Source organism: Plectropomus leopardus, chromosome 15 (assembly GCF_026936395.1).
Source record: "Plectropomus leopardus strain MGB_pleo_1.0 chromosome 15, ASM2693639v1, whole genome shotgun sequence".
Lineage (NCBI taxonomy): Eukaryota > Metazoa > Chordata > Actinopteri > Perciformes > Serranidae > Plectropomus > Plectropomus leopardus.
The window spans coordinates 19,204,730-19,221,107 of record NC_142190.1 but is presented as its reverse complement, the minus strand read 5'-3'; the positions used below and the strand labels follow the sequence as shown (position 1 = coordinate 19,221,107).

Here is a 16,378-nt window from a genome sequence, read left to right as displayed (position 1 = left end):
AAAAAGAGTACAACTTTTGAACAGTGGTCTGTTGTCCTTAATTTATGAGTTCTTCATCAGCCTAGTTCAGCCTAAATGAATTTCCTTGTCTTTGTAGCTTTTTGCTCTTCAAATACTAAATTGAGGATTGAGGTGCAGTACTGTTTCGGATGAACAGTAAAGAAAGCAGGGTTTCTTGGCAGTCAGTGATGATGGTGCCCCGGAGATGATGCTTGTGCGTAGGCCAACCCGGAAGCTCACGTCGCTCTGTCAGAAACAGCCTTGGATTCCCTCTGGACTTTGGATCATTGCTGAAATAAACTCTGTGGTAAACAAACAATTATGACACTTACACACGTTGTTCAGTAAGATAATCTTCACAAATGAACACCCTTTTAAAGTATTTTTAAAGCCTAAATGCAGTCGCCAGTAGTAAAAAGCTAATGTTAAGCTAAAAGGAGCTACTTTGGAGTTGCGTCGCCATAGTTACAAAGCCGCGTTCATCGCGGCTCTATGTGAGGACCTCCTGTAGTCTCATTTAGCCTCTCAACCGCCTTTTTTAGGACACATAAAGACTTCTAAGTTTACCAGTGGGGTATTTACTGATGTGTTTTATGTCAAAGAACAAAACATGAAAGTATCTTAAACCTGTGTTAACCACAGACCATATGTATGGCCTGTAATCAAAAACCCATTAAAAACTCTTGACTTTGGTGCTGAAATGCTGGTTAAAACCCACAGATATTTGTCTGAAGTGCTTTTGTTATTGTAGTTTTTTTCTGTTATGCCTACTTAGTTTTGTTGTGTCACTCATTAAAACAACTTTACAGGTTTATGTCATGTATCTATCCATCACAGTCTTCAGAACAGAATTGGCAGCATTAGATTGTGCCTACATGATGATGTTACTGCACATTTGACTATACAAACCCCAAACTAAACATGAAACATTCACTGAAACTGAGTTTGAATCCTCCACAATCACACTGTGCCTCCCTGCACTAACCCTGCACACCTGCGCTGCAAACACACTCTCTGTCAAACCAGTTTGTCCTGTAGATTTTAATAGCCAGAAAGAAGACTGAAAGTCCAGGGGGATGCCGTAAACTATCAATGAAAGGTTCTTTTCAGGTTGTTTGCGACGTGTTTGCATTTAAATGAATGAAAAAGATTTGCTCTGTCAGTTTTACATTTAGTCGTTTATTAAGAGGTCAACACAAAGACATCTGTCAGCAATATCTCTTCAACAAAATAAAATCACATTTCACAGTTATGACAAAAAAGTGTAACTTATTATTTTAGTTTTTCATGGCTGTACAGCTCATCAAACAAGCACGTACTTGGAAAAAAAAATGCAGTGATATCAATTTAAAGTAATGATGGAAAATAAGATATAATATGTTGCTGCTTCATTACTTATGTTGCGTTCAGGATGGTGAACGTCCAGCAGAGACAAAAAAGCTAAAAAGCCTGAGGTAAAATTCTTAATGCGGACGGATTCATCCTCATTCAGTGCATTTAGATAGTGAGAAAAAAAGCTGTCACTAGTGTAATGCTCCACATTAACATGCCAAAATGAATGATTTTTAATTAAAGGCCATTTTGTAAAAAGATGACAACAAGAAGATACTTCACGTGTGCTTGGATCCAGTTTCTGTTAAAGTGCACAAGACATGTAAAACTGCGATTGTCCTTCATATTGATGAATGTATTCCAGACCTTTTCCCCTCTGTCCTTTAATCAAAGCAACATGATGAATTATAAAGATGATTTTACATAAAAAATAATGGACTTCTTTGCATCAGTTAACAGTCACAAAATAAGTAAACTACTACTTCTAAATAACCCATAGTATGTAAAACCTTTATATTGCATGTGTAAACTTAGGTACATATACTGTATGTGTGAGTGTGTGTGTCAGTGTCCATTTTATAGGTATGTCCTCGCTGGATTTGAGGACACATCCTCATTGTCACTCTTGACTGATGTTTTCTCTTCCATTTCTGCTTGTTTCAGCTGAGACTTTGTAGAGGGCGCCTCACTGTACTCAGACTTAATCGACTCCAGTCTTTTCATCTGAGACTTTGTCGATGGTGCCCATGACCTCTCCGACTCCAGCCTCGAGCCCTGCGCAGACCCGTCCTCCTGGGGTGGCCTTGTGTACAGAGGGGGCTTCGTTGAAGCTCCGTCGTAGCTCTGGGACCTGGGAAACACTGCTCCGACCGGCTGAGACGTTGCTCTGCTGTGCTGAGAACCAGCCTGGTTGGACCCGTTGGAGGAGCGGACCACCAGGTAACGGACAGAAGGGCTCTTATCTGCATCGTGGGCTTTGAGGGGGCACGTTGAGCTGATGAACAAACCCCCTCCCAGAATAAGCAGGATGGATGCTCCCCAGCCGATGTAGAGGCAGGCTCCAATCTCCCTCCGCTGAGCATCTAAGGAGGCGCTGTAGAACTTCCTCACCACAGATCCGGCCGCCCACGATGTGGGAATCAAACACAGCAGCCCTGTGGCAATCAAAACCGCCCCTGCTGCTACAGCCACCTTGCCCTTAATTCCGCCTCCTTCTTCATCCAAAAAGCGAGTGCACTTCCCTCCAATGAAGGCCAGAATGAGGCCTATGCTGCCTGTAATGATGGCGAGCACGATGAGAGCCCTGGCGGCCTGCAGGTCTGCGCTGAGAGCAAGGAGAGACTCGTACGGTTTACACTGGATCTGCCCTGTGCTCTGGACCACACAGGTCATCCAGATGCCCTCCCAGATGGTCTGGGAGGTGACGATGGTGCTTCCCACAAAAGCCGTGACCCGCCACATGGGCATAATGCAGCTGATGATGACCCCTGCCCAACCCAGGAGGCACAGGGCGCTGGCCAGCATCTGCATCCCCATCGAGGCCATGACGTATAGACGCTAGCTGAGAAATCCTCACAGACCTGCAGAAAAGGTGCTCTGATGATTTTATTCCTCTCTGTGGAGCTTCTTTGACTTTCTCTTCTCTCCTTTCTTGTATCTCTCTGTGAGCTTTTCTTTCTCAGTCTTTCTCAGTGTTTAGTGTTGCCGTTTTCATTCTCTCCATTTTTCCTTGCAACAGTTGCAGTGATGTGAAAGTATCTGTCCCAGGAACGCAGAGCTCTCTCTGACTAGTCCGTCATGCCTCCAGTAGCTTTTACTTGACTCCAGGTGTGTCTCTGTTCAGCCTCAGTTCATTTGTTTACAACCTACTTTTCCTCTGTCTCTGTCCCTCCCCCTTCATGTCCCTAACTGCTGTCCTCTCCTCCCCCTCTCTCTCCCTCTGTCCCCCTTTCTCTTTATTTCTCTACCTGGGAGTGCTCTTTCTTTTCTGTCACCTGAGCGGCTGCCTGTGCGCTACTAGTCAGGTGTACACGCACCACACCTTCTCTATAGGGAAACAAAAGGGGAGGAGGTTTTCATAACCAGCGAGAGAGAGAGAGAGAGAGGTAGCTGTGAAACCGTGACATCATATTCCCTCCCTCATTATCTTTGTCTGACGAGATTATTTTGGAAACGGTAAGCTTGGGAAAGAAAGATAGGCCTCTGGGCCACATGTTTTTAAGATGCATACTCATGAGGCATCATCTTTATTCTGTCACACGCCACCTTTGTGTAGAAACGCTGAATTGGATTGCAAATTTAAAAAAGAGGGAATTTATTTGACTCAAAAGTTAATACTTGTGTGAGCTCAGTGTTTTGTGGGCTTAGTGCGTGCATGTGTGTGTGTGTGTGTGTGTGTGTGTGTGTTTGTGTTTGTGCATCCTCTGGCAATGCTTTTATGCATGTGAATAATGCGTGCATGCAGAATTTATTCGTGTAACAAAAGGAGAATAATGTGGAACACAATCTCCTGAGGGAAAACCAGTTTCATTCTAGCAGCAGTTACTGCGCAGAAAAACCTGTTTGAAACATGCCAAACCTCTCCTACACACACACACACACACACACACACACACACACACACACACAAACACACACACACACACTGCCTAACCGTTTAATCAGGCTCACAATAATCTTTAATCTAGCTGTCCTTGTAAAGTTCAAAGGGATACTTTTTGTGCCTACCATTGTGATTTTTGCACAATTCTGTACTCATGTTTAAAAGACACAACAAATCAAGAAATCTCTTTTTCTTGTGCAAAAGTTTACAGACCTCATCAGTCTTAAAAGACAAAAAGAGGGATTACAAGGAAATATACACATACACAACAGGAGGTTACCGCTTAGTTTCTTTGTTTATTGAGCAACATTTCTTTGACAGTAGGAACACATTGTCACACAACCTGTTTGTAAGGATTTTTTCATGTACACTGGAAAAACCAGATCCACTGTTTTTGGCACCTGTCATCACTATAACTGTTCTTCTTTTGAAAAAAGAAAAAACACCCCACAGTGAAAAGGACTCAAAGAAAAAAAGTCTCACATGCTCACAAATACATGTCTGAACAATGACTTTAATGTTAATGGTATACAATAATAGATAGATACAAAACAGTCACTGCATAGGTTGATTTCCCATAAATATACACTTATTTTTCATATAAAGCAGCCATGTTTAGAATCTCAAATGCCAGAAAAAATCATATTTGAGTTTTTGGGACACATTGTCCATTATGGTGTAAAAAAATACTGTATATTCACATTGAAAGATTGTAAAAGAAAACATCATTTATGATTCTTATGGAAGTTTTTAAGACTAAAACACACATTGTAAACAGAAGGCAGCACTTTCATAAACTCTTTATCTTATCTCTTTCTGACAGACTGTCCCAGTTCCACTTCTCGGTGAAGATCTAAACGTAGGCCTTGCTGCTGTTTGTAGAGCGAGCCTTGGAATACTTCACGTCATAGTCATTTTCATCTCCGGGGGGACAGGAGCTGCAGAGGAGGCCCCCACCCAGAAACAACAGCGCTGCGGTGCCCCACCCGATGTAGAGCGAGGCCCCCAGCTCCCTTCTCTGAGCGTTGGTCATGATGGGGTTGTAGAAATCACGAATGATGGTGTTGGCGGTCCAGCAGACAGGGATCAGCACCATGAGGCCTGCGATGATAAAGATGATTCCAGCAGCGATGGCCACTTTGCACTTTTGCCTTTCGTCCTCCACAAAGTTGGTGCACTTGCCCCCGACCACGCCGAGAAGGATCCCAAAGACCCCGACGATAATGGCAATGACGACGAGCGCTCTGGCAGCCTGCAGGTCTTGGGGTAAGGCCAGGAGAGAGTCGTAGACTTTGCACTGCATCTGTCCCGTACTCTGGGTCACACAGTTCATCCACAAACCCTCCCAGATCACCTGCGAAGTGACGATGTTGGCACCAATGAAGGCTGTGACTTTCCACATGGGGAGAGCGCAGATGATGATGCTCCCCAGAAAGCCGATGATGGCCAGGGCCAAACCCAGAATCTGTCTTCCACCAGACACCATGCTGAAGCTCTGTCGGTCCCTTCAAAGAGGCGAGACTGTGGGCTGCAGGGAACTGGAGTAATTTGTTTGTGAGGAGCGGGCAAAGGTTTTTATTGCCCACCCACAGGGGAAGCTGACTGTGGCTGCCTCACTTACAGGTTTTGTTGGAGAAGTCAGAGGAGGAGTTTGCCGCCTTTGCCTCTCAGCTGAAACTGGTTTGTGGAGAAATCTCACCTGACCAGATTGCTTCTCAGCACAGATGCAAACAGAGGCCCCAAATGGTCAAAATCACTTAAATCTAGCATAAACAATGTGTCTCATCAGCGCACACGTGCAATTGTTCTGTACATTTAAAATTGATTCTAAAATTATTTATCAGCAGTAGAGAGCTTACTTCAAGGATACAGATTATGCAATTAGGTATTTAGTGATCAACATTCAAAACAATCCACTGCAGGAACCTCAGTTTCAGTGTTAATTTCAACTTTGATTCATTTTAAATGAAATGAGACTTTTCAAACCTGTAACATCATCCAGTTGTGATTTGTTACTTGTGTCATGTATATTATTATATATAATCTTTAAATACCAGTCACTTCTTAAATCCTCACATTAAGACGTTCCTCTTAAGAAATCAGAACTCTCACAGTGTCACTAAAAATATGTGACAGTCATTTATGGTGTATGTACATTTTCCAGTACTCTTCTGTTTGGCAGAGATCAATAGCTTTAAAATGATTCCCAGAGCACATCACTTCCTGAGTGATCACTCTCACGACTATCGATACTAGTTGAGTTTAGCGGCATGTAGGTATTTGAATGCTCACATGACAACATCCCTGCAGGGAAATTCCCTCCTGTTCTTCTCCCAGCAGATGGAGGTCAGCAGAGCACCACCTGTGGATATGGTCAGTATTCACCATGTTGCTGAGTGACGCAGCAGATATTTACTAAAATGTGCTGCGAAAGTCTAAAACTTAAGCTCTTTGCTAACATTGTGACTCTTAAAGTTCATAGCTGAGCTTCATTCATTCATTATTTACATATATATACTGTATGTCTATGTGTGTGTGTGTGTGTGTGTGTGTGCAAGTTTATGAAAACAACATGTTTTAAAAAATTCTGTATGTTTATGTATGTTTACATTTTGTTTATTTTTTTACAGCCGGAGATTGGGGTTCAAGTACTCGTTTGGACAAGACTTCAGAAAGAGTAAGAGTGGTTAAGAAAGTAAGCTAACGTTTGCATATGTGCAATATGTTTTTTTTTAAATAACTTTTATATCGCACATTTATACAAATACACGTGTTATATGTATAATTACCTACAGTATAATATTATACATACATAAACGTACACATTTGTGTAGGCTAGACATATATGTCTATACATGAAATGTGTTTACTGTTTCTACTTTTTATGTACATATATGATTTAAATGGAAATTCACTATATGTGCACATATTACATTTCTGTAAGGGCATACAGTCCTTAATCTGCATTTTGTAATGACAACATTTATCTCTGGAGGAAGATGATATTCTCCAGAGGAAATTACATTTATCTTCAAAATGTGTGCGCGTTTGTTATCTCGATGAAGATAAAAGGAAATGAGAAACCTAATAACTCCATTTGATAAATTCTGTGTTGAAGTAGCAGTACAACTTCTGATATTCAGAAGTCTTGTATCATCTGGCACCAGCTCTTCATTTAAGCTTTTGATGTTCATAATGTTCAGACATAAGACTCCATTTAATTTATGACTGCACTATAAATGTAAACCAGATATTTTGAACATATTTTGTATATTTTGAAACTCCAATAAGGTAAGGTATGGTAAGGTATGGTAGAGTACATTTATGGTCATTTTTAAACAAAGTTGACCAATAAATCTACCTTACCTTACCTTACCTTGTTGGAGTTTCAAAATATACAAAATATGTTCAAAATATCTGGTTAACATTTATTGTGCAGCCATATAGAGTTAGAAATATATTTCTTCGAGTTTGAAAAATGTCTAGCTTCACAGTATGAGTTTGTAATAACAGCTGCTTGTAAATTCAGATATCTCGAGTGATGATAACAATGGCATGAAAATCAAAATGGCATCAAACTTTATTGATCAATCCAAAGAAAGGTATTGAGACAGTGAGCATTTACATGTCAACAGAGACAATCAGTGACCACAGTTGAGTGATTTCTGTGTTCAGTCATTCTCAGACCAGTGATCCATCCAGATTTAGGCCGTATTATAATAATATTCACTGGGCACAGTCGTGGCCCTGCTGGGAATGTCACGCACCAGATATGGATTCATTTCCAAAACTAAGCCCTTCCCCTTGTCTGGTGTCCCTGATCTGTTTGACGGATTACGGCCATACGTCCCCTGCTCAGATGCTGCTTGTGTCCGCTGCGGCTGATTATACGGCCCACTCTGAGCTTGATTATGTTCATGTACTTGGGCTACGTGCTCCAACATCCTGCTTGGCGTATGACGGTCTAACATCCTCGAGGTGTTTGGTCCTATAACATCAGACCTCAGAGTGGCCATGTGGGATGCAGAGTCGCTGTATTGAGCGTTGGTGCTGTATGGCATGTAGGAGTAGTTTGAGGGTGGTGGTCTCTCCTTCTCCCCACAGACGAAGCAGATCAGAGCGCCGCCGAGCAGGAGCAACACAGAGGCAACCCAGCCTATGTATATGGAGGAGCCCACCTCTCTCTTCAGGGCTGCCGTCACAAAGGGGTCATTGTAGATTGAGATGGTTGCTGCTGCCGACCAGCTGACTGATACCAGGCAGAGGATGCCGGCCAGGATACACAGAGCTCCACCCAGCAGACACACCTAAAACCAGAGGATATCAGTGATACTATTGAAGAAGGGTTGTCTGGGCCACCTTAATGGCAAGCCCACCTTAAGTGATCCTGATTAGGTCTCAATGGGTGTAGCTCAGTCTATATATACACCATGCAACTCTCAGGCTGCAAAGGCACTGTCCTTCATTCCTGTGGTGAGTTATTGTGATGTTCTGGGGTGTTCTTTGTTTCTTTATTTGTAGGCATTGGTGCTGTATGTGAGTAATATGTGATTTAACTGATGTTGTGATTTTTGTAGGTCAGACTTTCATTTGATGGCCAACACACTTCCTGGGTTTTGAATGCTGAAGGTAAAGGGGCGAATGCCTGTTCCTGCCCATTTCAGGATTGTAAAGGTAGAAACCAGTTACACCCTTCTTTAATCTATCTATCTATCTATCTATCTATCTATCTATCTATCTATCTATCTATATACGTGTGTGTGTGTGTGTGTGTGTGTGTGTGTGTGTGTGTGTGTGTGTGTTCGTGTTCAGTGCAGCTCGGTTGATGTTATTCTGTAGTCTCATTTAGCCACGTATTAGCAACAGTCTTTTTTAGGACAAATAAAAGCTTAAAAGTTTGCGAGTGGGGTATTGACTGACATATTTTATTTCGTAAAACAAAGCGTGAATACCTCTTAAGCTATATGACGGCTTGGGATGAGAAAGTGTTGCAGCGCAGTAAAAATTTTTAAAAACAGAAATAAAGTCATTAGGTAGGTTTCCATTAGAGATTTGCACAAAATTTAAACAATATTTTTTAAATTTTGATAAAACACAATTGCGAGATGACCGCGTTTCCATTGATAAAACGTGATGTTATGCAACTTCTTTCATGATGTTACGCGACTCTTCTCTCGCGATAACATTCCAGTAACCATGGCGATGGATGTCCAAAACATTTTCAGGTTTATTTCTATTGCAGCCACTCACTGTCATAGAAATTGACATGTTTCCATTAGGCGTATTTTGTATTCGCAATTTCAATGTGTGCAGTTTGAGGGTTAATGGAAACCCGCTTACAGTCACTGTGTATATTCCTGCAGTGTTTCCATCCAGATCCCAAAACACCCAGTCTACAAAATATGAATACAACTTCAGCACCTTTTTTCTGGAGGAAGAGTTGGTCGGAGGCTCTAAAGGATCAGGTGGAGCGCCACTACAGTTGACTACACCTCCTCCGAGGAGGGTGACAATGAAGCCGAGGAGGCCGGCGATGATGGAAATCAGTGTGAGGGCACGTCCAGCCTGGATGTCAGAGGTCATAGTGATGGATGTTGTGTGTCTCTTGCACTGCATCTGACCTGTGGCCTGAACAATACAGTGTAACCACAGACCATCCCACACCTAAAACAGAGACAGAGGGAACCTTCAACGGGATACAAACAAACTGGACAAGATGTTTTGTGGTGAGAAGCTGCCTTTATATGTAACTATGCTCCTTGTTATTGCAGAATTTAAAAATAATTTTAAAGGGACAGTTCACCAACAAATTAAAGTACCGATTTCCTCGTACCTGTAGAGCTTTTTGTCAGTCTAGAGTGTTGGAGATATCGTCTGTAGAGATGTCTGCCATCTCTCCATTATGATGAAGCTATATGGCACTGGGCTTGTAGTGCTCAAAGCAAAAACTCAACAGGTCATGGTTTCTGGAAAGGGCTTGGCATTGAGTTTGTCAGTTTTTTTACTTTTTTTATTTTTTTGTGCTTATAGCATCACAAGCTAAGATATTAAAATAGGTTTATATGATTTAGGGGTGAACTATCCCTTTAAAAGCCTTTGGTATTTTATTTTCTAGTGTTTAGATATATAAATTTATATGAGGAAACCAAGCATTTCAGTGTAATCCAACATTTACAAACATAACTGTACATGACTCTCAAGTTATATACTCTTCACTCTTCAATACAACCAGTCTGTTGTATTTGTTGTTATGGACACAACATGATCAAATTCAAATTCATGTGCAATGATTTTCTCTGTGATGAGGAATAAACTTACCGATTGAGCTGTCACAATATTTGCTCCAACAAAAGACGTCTCACGCCACATTGGCAGTCCACATGTCAGACACACTCCTAAAACACCAATCAGAACCAGTGCTAGACCCCCGATCTGCCTGCCCTGCCCTCCCATTTAAAAATATTCAATTATGCAGGTATAAGGTAAAACCACAAAGCTAATTAAACATCCACTGTGACTCCAGAAGAGGCATTTTCTTGTCTTGTTGCTTCTGAAATAGAGAGCTGCTCTCGTCAGCTGTTATGTTTTGCTCTTACGTTCAGTTGTCAGATGACGCAAAGATCAACAGAAATATGCAAACAAGGTCCTGGGTTGGGAGCCATCTGTAAATATCAGAGAGTATTCAAACAGCCCTGAGCTAGACCCAAATCAAGTTTTTCAGGCTTTTATCCACACTGAAACGGCTGAAGTAGAGATGTTTTTCTCTTTTCTTGGCATCATATATCTCTGTAGATAATTTAAGCAATGCTCCAAGCTATTTTGTTGCTTGTAAAGGGCTAAAAGAGAGACCTAAGAAATGCTTAACACCTGTACAAAAATACAAATATACAAGGTCAATTTATTGTTTTAAGATAAACAATAAATTGAATAAATCTGACATGTCAAAACATGCCCATAAACAGAAAACATATTGTTCAGTTATAAAAAAGTGAGGAAACAAACCCAGTGATCTTAGACATTTTAGTCGTTTGAAGTACAATTCAACTTCTTTCACAACTCTTGTGATAAAATGATAATAATTTTTTATTTAGCCTGTTTCTTCACCTCATTCTGATTCAAGCTCTTGAAAGTTGTCTCTGAAATTCCTAAACATGCATTTGCACCCCCAGAAATTTTTCATAGGGGTGACCAGACAGGGACACTTAAAATCTTTGGATGACACATCAAAACCAAAAGCCTTAACTTAATTTCAGGATAGGAAGTATAAACGCTAGCTGAAAACTAGTGTTTAGGAACCAAATACTGATATAGTATGGTTTTGTTTTGTTTTTTTCAAATTAATATTATGAATTATGTGATGTGCATAGACCTATACCAGTAAAAGGTACAACTTAACATTTTGAGTTCCAAAACAATCCTATGCCAACATGGTTAGTACCCATAGACGCCTTACGATTACGAAAACTTTATTGTTCACAAATGTGAAAATTTGCCTTCAGTTTCACAATAAAATACATAAAAAGACATCCCTAAGAACATGAAAACATAAAATAAAAATGACAGAAATACATTTTATGTAGAAAGTATAAAAATAGATTTCAGTGATAATTATTCAAGCAAATATAATTTACAATAAAGCCAGACTTCACCTTCCTGCTGGCTTAAAAAATGAGTGTGCCACAGTCTCTTAATATTGGCCTCCAATTATTTGTGCCTGTGTGGCCATGTCCCCCCGTCCCCCCTTGGGGGCACCACTGACATCAAGTAAAACTGTCTTCTTGCAAACAAAGAATTAAGATACTCTGCACTGGCTGTTAAAATATACTGTTCAAGATTATGATTAAACTTCATCATTGGTCTTTAAAGGTCTTAAAAACTGATTGTTTTTGCAGAATTCTTAATGTGCTCTATAAAAAAAACATCATACAAACTCACATCTCTGCATTTAATATATTTTTTCTTCAGTTAGCATCTTATAATATCACATTGTACAACTACTGGCTCAACAATTTCAACTTCATTTTTCATTTTTCACTTTAAAAACAATCCTAAACACTTCATATCCTGGTCCTGCAGTTCACTGTAAACTTCAGTATGCAACATATTTTAATATTTTACACAGATTAGCTGTAAAATGTTGGTATAGTGCATTTAAGCAAGGTTGAAATTAATGTTGAAAAAGGAGCTTTAATCAAAGACTGAAACAAAGAAAGTCCATCAGTTAACACACCACTGCACATTTTCAACTGCAGTATGCATTTGACGTCATGCACTGTCGTCCTCTCTCTCTTCTCCTCATCTGCAGCATCTGTAGGTGCTACACAACACACCTCCTCCAATAATGAGCAGAGCTCCAGATGCCCAGCCCACATATATGGAAGCCCCGAGCTCTCCTCTCCGCTCTGTGGTGGGCAGGGGATTGTAGAAACCTGTAATGATGTTGTGAGCCGACAAGCTGACAGGAATAACACACAGGAGCCCTGCTAATATAAACACCAGACCTCCAGCTAGGCCAACATTAGCTTTGGTCAGCCAGTCGTGATGAAAGAAGTTGGTGCAGTGGGCCCCGACCACAGTGAGCCCAATAGCCACCACGCTGACAGCAATGGAGACGCAGATCAGAGCCCTGGAAGCCTGTAGATCCTGTGGTAAAGCCAGAATAGAGTCGTAGGCCTTACACTGCATGTGACCCGTGCTCTGGATCACACAGTTCATCCATAAGCCTTCCCAGAAGACCTGAGAGGTGACGATGTTTGCCCCAATAAAGGCTGTCACCTTCCACATAGGCAGTCCGCAGATTAGGATGGTGCCAAGAAAGCCGATGATTGCCAAACACACGCCAACTATCTGAGTCTGCATGTTGCAAAAAAATCAAATCCAAGGTACGTATTTAAATTAAAACTTAAAAGTCAAAGACAGCAACAGAGTCCACCTTCAGTTGGTCTGAAAATCATTTTTCAATCAAGCTTTCACTCTGCAGTAAACGCAGCTTTGGTTGTGTTTCGCTGTGTGTTTTTTGCGCTGCAGGTGTAAGAAAGAATGGCAACAGGGAGGGGACTCTGCTAGTTTGTGGATCAGGTTTCCTGCTTGTCCTGATTCTTGCTCACTGTGATAAATAGGAGGAGAACGCTGTTAACAAAAGCGCTCATGCATGAAAGACTGCTTTGTGACCAAAAACAAAAGGCTCACATTATAAATTTTAAATGGATTCAGACACTAATTGTAACCATTTTCTGAAAAGGAACACTTTTACATATCTTCAAACTTTACATGAGAATCATTTTAAACCTGACAGGACAGTAAAAGACTGCATGAACAGTTTCTAAAAAAAGACATCATACTTGAGCAGGTAGAGAAGACATGCACACTGATACATTAAGAGCAAAGTGCATCAGCACCTTTTCAGTGAATGCTCACCAGTGTGATTCAACTATCATGCTCAGATTATAACCTGCCTAAGTCTTCAGAAGAATATGTTGGCATTGTACATTTCTGCAGCCCCAAATACATTCAGTTTGCACGTTTCACACTTATATCAATGTTTCTAAAGTCACTTAGTATATGAGATGACTTTGATATCTGAAGGTGAAGGGTTTGATGGATGGCATGGCAGCTATAAATAATGCCAACAATAAAACCCATTGTCATTGCTGTGTTTTCAGTTTTTTATTGGGATGTCACTGCTTTTCCTGCAGGGACTGTGCCCGGCAAAGTGGGTATTTTAGGCTAAAACATGACCTTTTCTTGACCATAACTAGGTGGTTTTTGTACCTAAATCTAACCGCGTGTTAATCACAGCATAACCTATCTGTGGTTTACAGAAATGTACAATTCCAACATTTTTTTTCTGGCAATTTTGGTTGTTATAATATTGACAAGAGTCAAAAAGTGGAAGATTTGTGTCATCCTGATTTAAGAAATGGAATATAGATTAATCAGATGTACTGCCTGTCCTAAACTTCATGAATACTGGAGTGAAATGTTTAATCTGTAAACCCTTGGTCTTCAACATGGAGTCCATGACCCCATAGGGAGTCCTCAAGTTACTGTTGAGGGGCTGCCAAATTACCTCTTGATAATTTAAGTGTTTTTATATATAATTTTCTTTAAATATTAAAATGTGTCTGAAAATACATATGAACATCTCAACATACTAGTGGAGCCCATTTATGTACAGTACTGTAATGATAGGCTAACTGTTACACCCATGAATCCTTGAACTAGTTAATGCTAAAATGCTTTAAAAAAAAACAAAACAAAACTTTTAGCCAATTAGCTTTATTATGTCAAATGTATGGATAGTCTTGTGAGCCATAATGGATTTTGTTAACACTTAAGATATTCACACACCCCATCCACCTTAAAAAAAAAAAAAAAAAAAAAATCAGCAAAAATTCAAAGGATAAGGCTAACACACTTAGACATGCTACAAGTGCTGTGACTTTGCAGCTACATTACAACAAATCAACTTACTGCTCACTTAAGGTAAATGGGAACTGATTTCAGATACAGGATCTTTATTCTGCAAGCTAGTTCACTGGAAAACTTCAATATGATGGACACTGCAACACCTGTACTTCTACCATATCCCAACAGGTTTCAAAAACCCAATTCGGTCGCAAACACTGCATGTGCAACATCTTGAAGGTATGCAACAGATTTTCACCCAAACACAGAAGTTTAAGCACTTGCCTCAGTGTGACTTAAGAAAACTTGATAGCCTAAAATGAACTGCAAAATAGTTCCTGCTGGATGTTGGCATTTACTTTAACAGTTTTAAAAGTAAAAACTTGGAGGCACCCATATCACCAAGTTAAAACTCAGCCAAGAATTAATGCATTGTCAGCAAACTACCATGTTAAAACCTTTGTCGTATTCACTTCAACAAATCAGCATTCACCCCCCATAAGAACAAGATAAGGCAATGGTTGTATAAAAGGTTAATTTATTAAAAACAATTAGAAAACACTTCTAACTCAAAGTCAAGACCATAAAAACATTAAAGAGTTCAGTCCAGTTTCTTGGACCGTGATGAGCATGTGGACATTTTAGACGTATGCTCCTGTGCTTGCTGCGGAGCGAGGGGCGGAATATTTCACAGAGTATCTGCTGTCCTTATTCTGCGGACACTGGCAGCAGAGAAGTGCTCCTCCGATTAACAGGAGCCCTGCTGATCCCCAACCGATGAACATCGATGCACCGAGCTCTCTCCTCTGTGGGTCGCTCAAAATGGGGTTATAGAAGTTCCTGATGACTTCATGAGCAGACCAGCACACGGGGATCAGGCACAGGATACCACCGACAATGAAGAACACCCCCGCAGCAATGGCTACCTTGCTCTTGGCTCCTTCATCTTCAATGCAGTTGGTGCACTTCCCCCCTGCGACGGCAAGCAGGATTCCCATGAAGACGATCAGAATGGAGATGACAACCAGAGCGCGGGCTGCTTGCAGGTCACGTGGCAGGGCCAGCAGGGAGTCGTAGACCTTGCACTGCATCTGTCCGGTGCTCTGTTTCACACAGTTCATCCACAGGCCCTCCCAAAAAGTCTGCGCTGTCACAATATTGTTCCCGATGAAAGCGGACACCTTCCACATGGGCAGGGCGCAGATGATGATGTCTCCCAGGAAGCCAATCGTGCCCAGAAAAATGCCCAAAATCTGGAGGCCTGCAGACGCCATATTTGTCTCACACTGAGCGACAGCAATGAAATACAGAGATGTGATTTTTTTACCTGCAGCTTTTGTGCTCACATGGCAGGCTGTGGGCTCCTCTGATTGGTTGTTCGAAATTGTTCACATTGAAACCACCTGAGGTCATTTAGTCAGTTCTGTATTGTCAACCACACACAGTGGTAGAAGTTGAGACTGCAGCTCTTCACACACCAAATGTTTTACCTTAAATAAAAATAGAAAGTGAAACACTCGCTTTTGAAATATACCAATCGATTCACTTCATTTAAAAAAAAAAAACAAAACAAGAAAAATAACGTGAAAAAGAGAAAATGACATCAAGACAGTATTTTTTTAAAAAAAAAATTTAAATAAAGACCATAACAAAATTTTAGATATAATTATAGTTTTCTGGTCATTTTCCCTTGTTTTCTGACAATCCTCCTAAGCTACTTTTCAGAACATTTTCTTGCCACCTCTTACTAATGTTTTGCAGTTCTCAGAACATTTCTTGTCAAGTTGCTCATCATGTTTTTGGGGTGTTTTTGAAAGAAATCAAACCAATTTTCTCAGGTTTCAGAGGTTTAAATGGTAGTGAAAAGCATCTGAGTGCAGCTCAAGAAAACAGATATTGATCCAGTTGTTAAAGGGTTAAAGTGCAGTCATCATTTCACTGTCATGTTTTTATCTGAATCATGAGAAGAAAAAAGACACAGAGAGATTCATCTTCACATTTTTATTGACGTCTGCCTAGTTGCCACCTTATTTCATG

At 40.7% G+C, this 16,378-nt stretch overlaps 5 protein-coding genes across 5 annotated transcripts; all 5 read right to left on the bottom strand.

The window, feature by feature from the left end:
- Positions 1-1,163: 1,163 nt before the first annotated feature.
- LOC121952230 (claudin-4-like) lies at positions 1,164-3,362 on the bottom strand. The gene has a single exon (XM_088088326.1). It carries the CDS (start codon positions 2,875-2,877, stop codon positions 1,909-1,911), a length of 969 nt encoding a protein of 322 aa, XP_087944452.1. The 5' UTR covers positions 2,878-3,362; the 3' UTR covers positions 1,164-1,908.
- A 1,396-nt stretch (positions 3,363-4,758) lies between these two features.
- LOC148187275 (claudin-4-like) lies at positions 4,759-5,576 on the bottom strand. Its single transcript, XM_088088333.1, has one exon. The coding sequence runs from the start codon at positions 5,418-5,420 to the stop codon at positions 4,788-4,790; it is 633 nt and encodes a 210-aa protein (XP_087944459.1). The 5' UTR covers positions 5,421-5,576; the 3' UTR covers positions 4,759-4,787.
- Positions 5,577-7,496: 1,920 nt separating this feature from the next.
- LOC121952344 (claudin-4-like) lies at positions 7,497-10,520 on the bottom strand. The gene is made up of 3 exons (XM_042498962.2): positions 10,253-10,520; positions 9,356-9,598; positions 7,497-8,241 (listed from the first exon to the last, which is right to left on the bottom strand). The coding sequence occupies exons 1-3, from the start codon at positions 10,385-10,387 to the stop codon at positions 7,639-7,641; spliced, it is 981 nt and encodes a 326-aa protein (XP_042354896.2). The 5' UTR covers positions 10,388-10,520; the 3' UTR covers positions 7,497-7,638.
- Positions 10,521-11,383: 863 nt separating this feature from the next.
- Positions 11,384-14,032, bottom strand: LOC121952347 (claudin-4-like). The gene has a single exon (XM_042498965.2). The coding sequence runs from the start codon at positions 12,791-12,793 to the stop codon at positions 12,230-12,232; it is 564 nt and encodes a 187-aa protein (XP_042354899.1). The 5' UTR covers positions 12,794-14,032; the 3' UTR covers positions 11,384-12,229.
- Positions 14,033-14,862: 830 nt separating this feature from the next.
- cldnd (claudin d) lies at positions 14,863-15,664 on the bottom strand. The gene has a single exon (XM_042498964.2). It carries the CDS (start codon positions 15,613-15,615, stop codon positions 14,983-14,985), a length of 633 nt encoding a protein of 210 aa, XP_042354898.1. The 5' UTR covers positions 15,616-15,664; the 3' UTR covers positions 14,863-14,982.
- Positions 15,665-16,378: the final 714 nt, after the last annotated feature.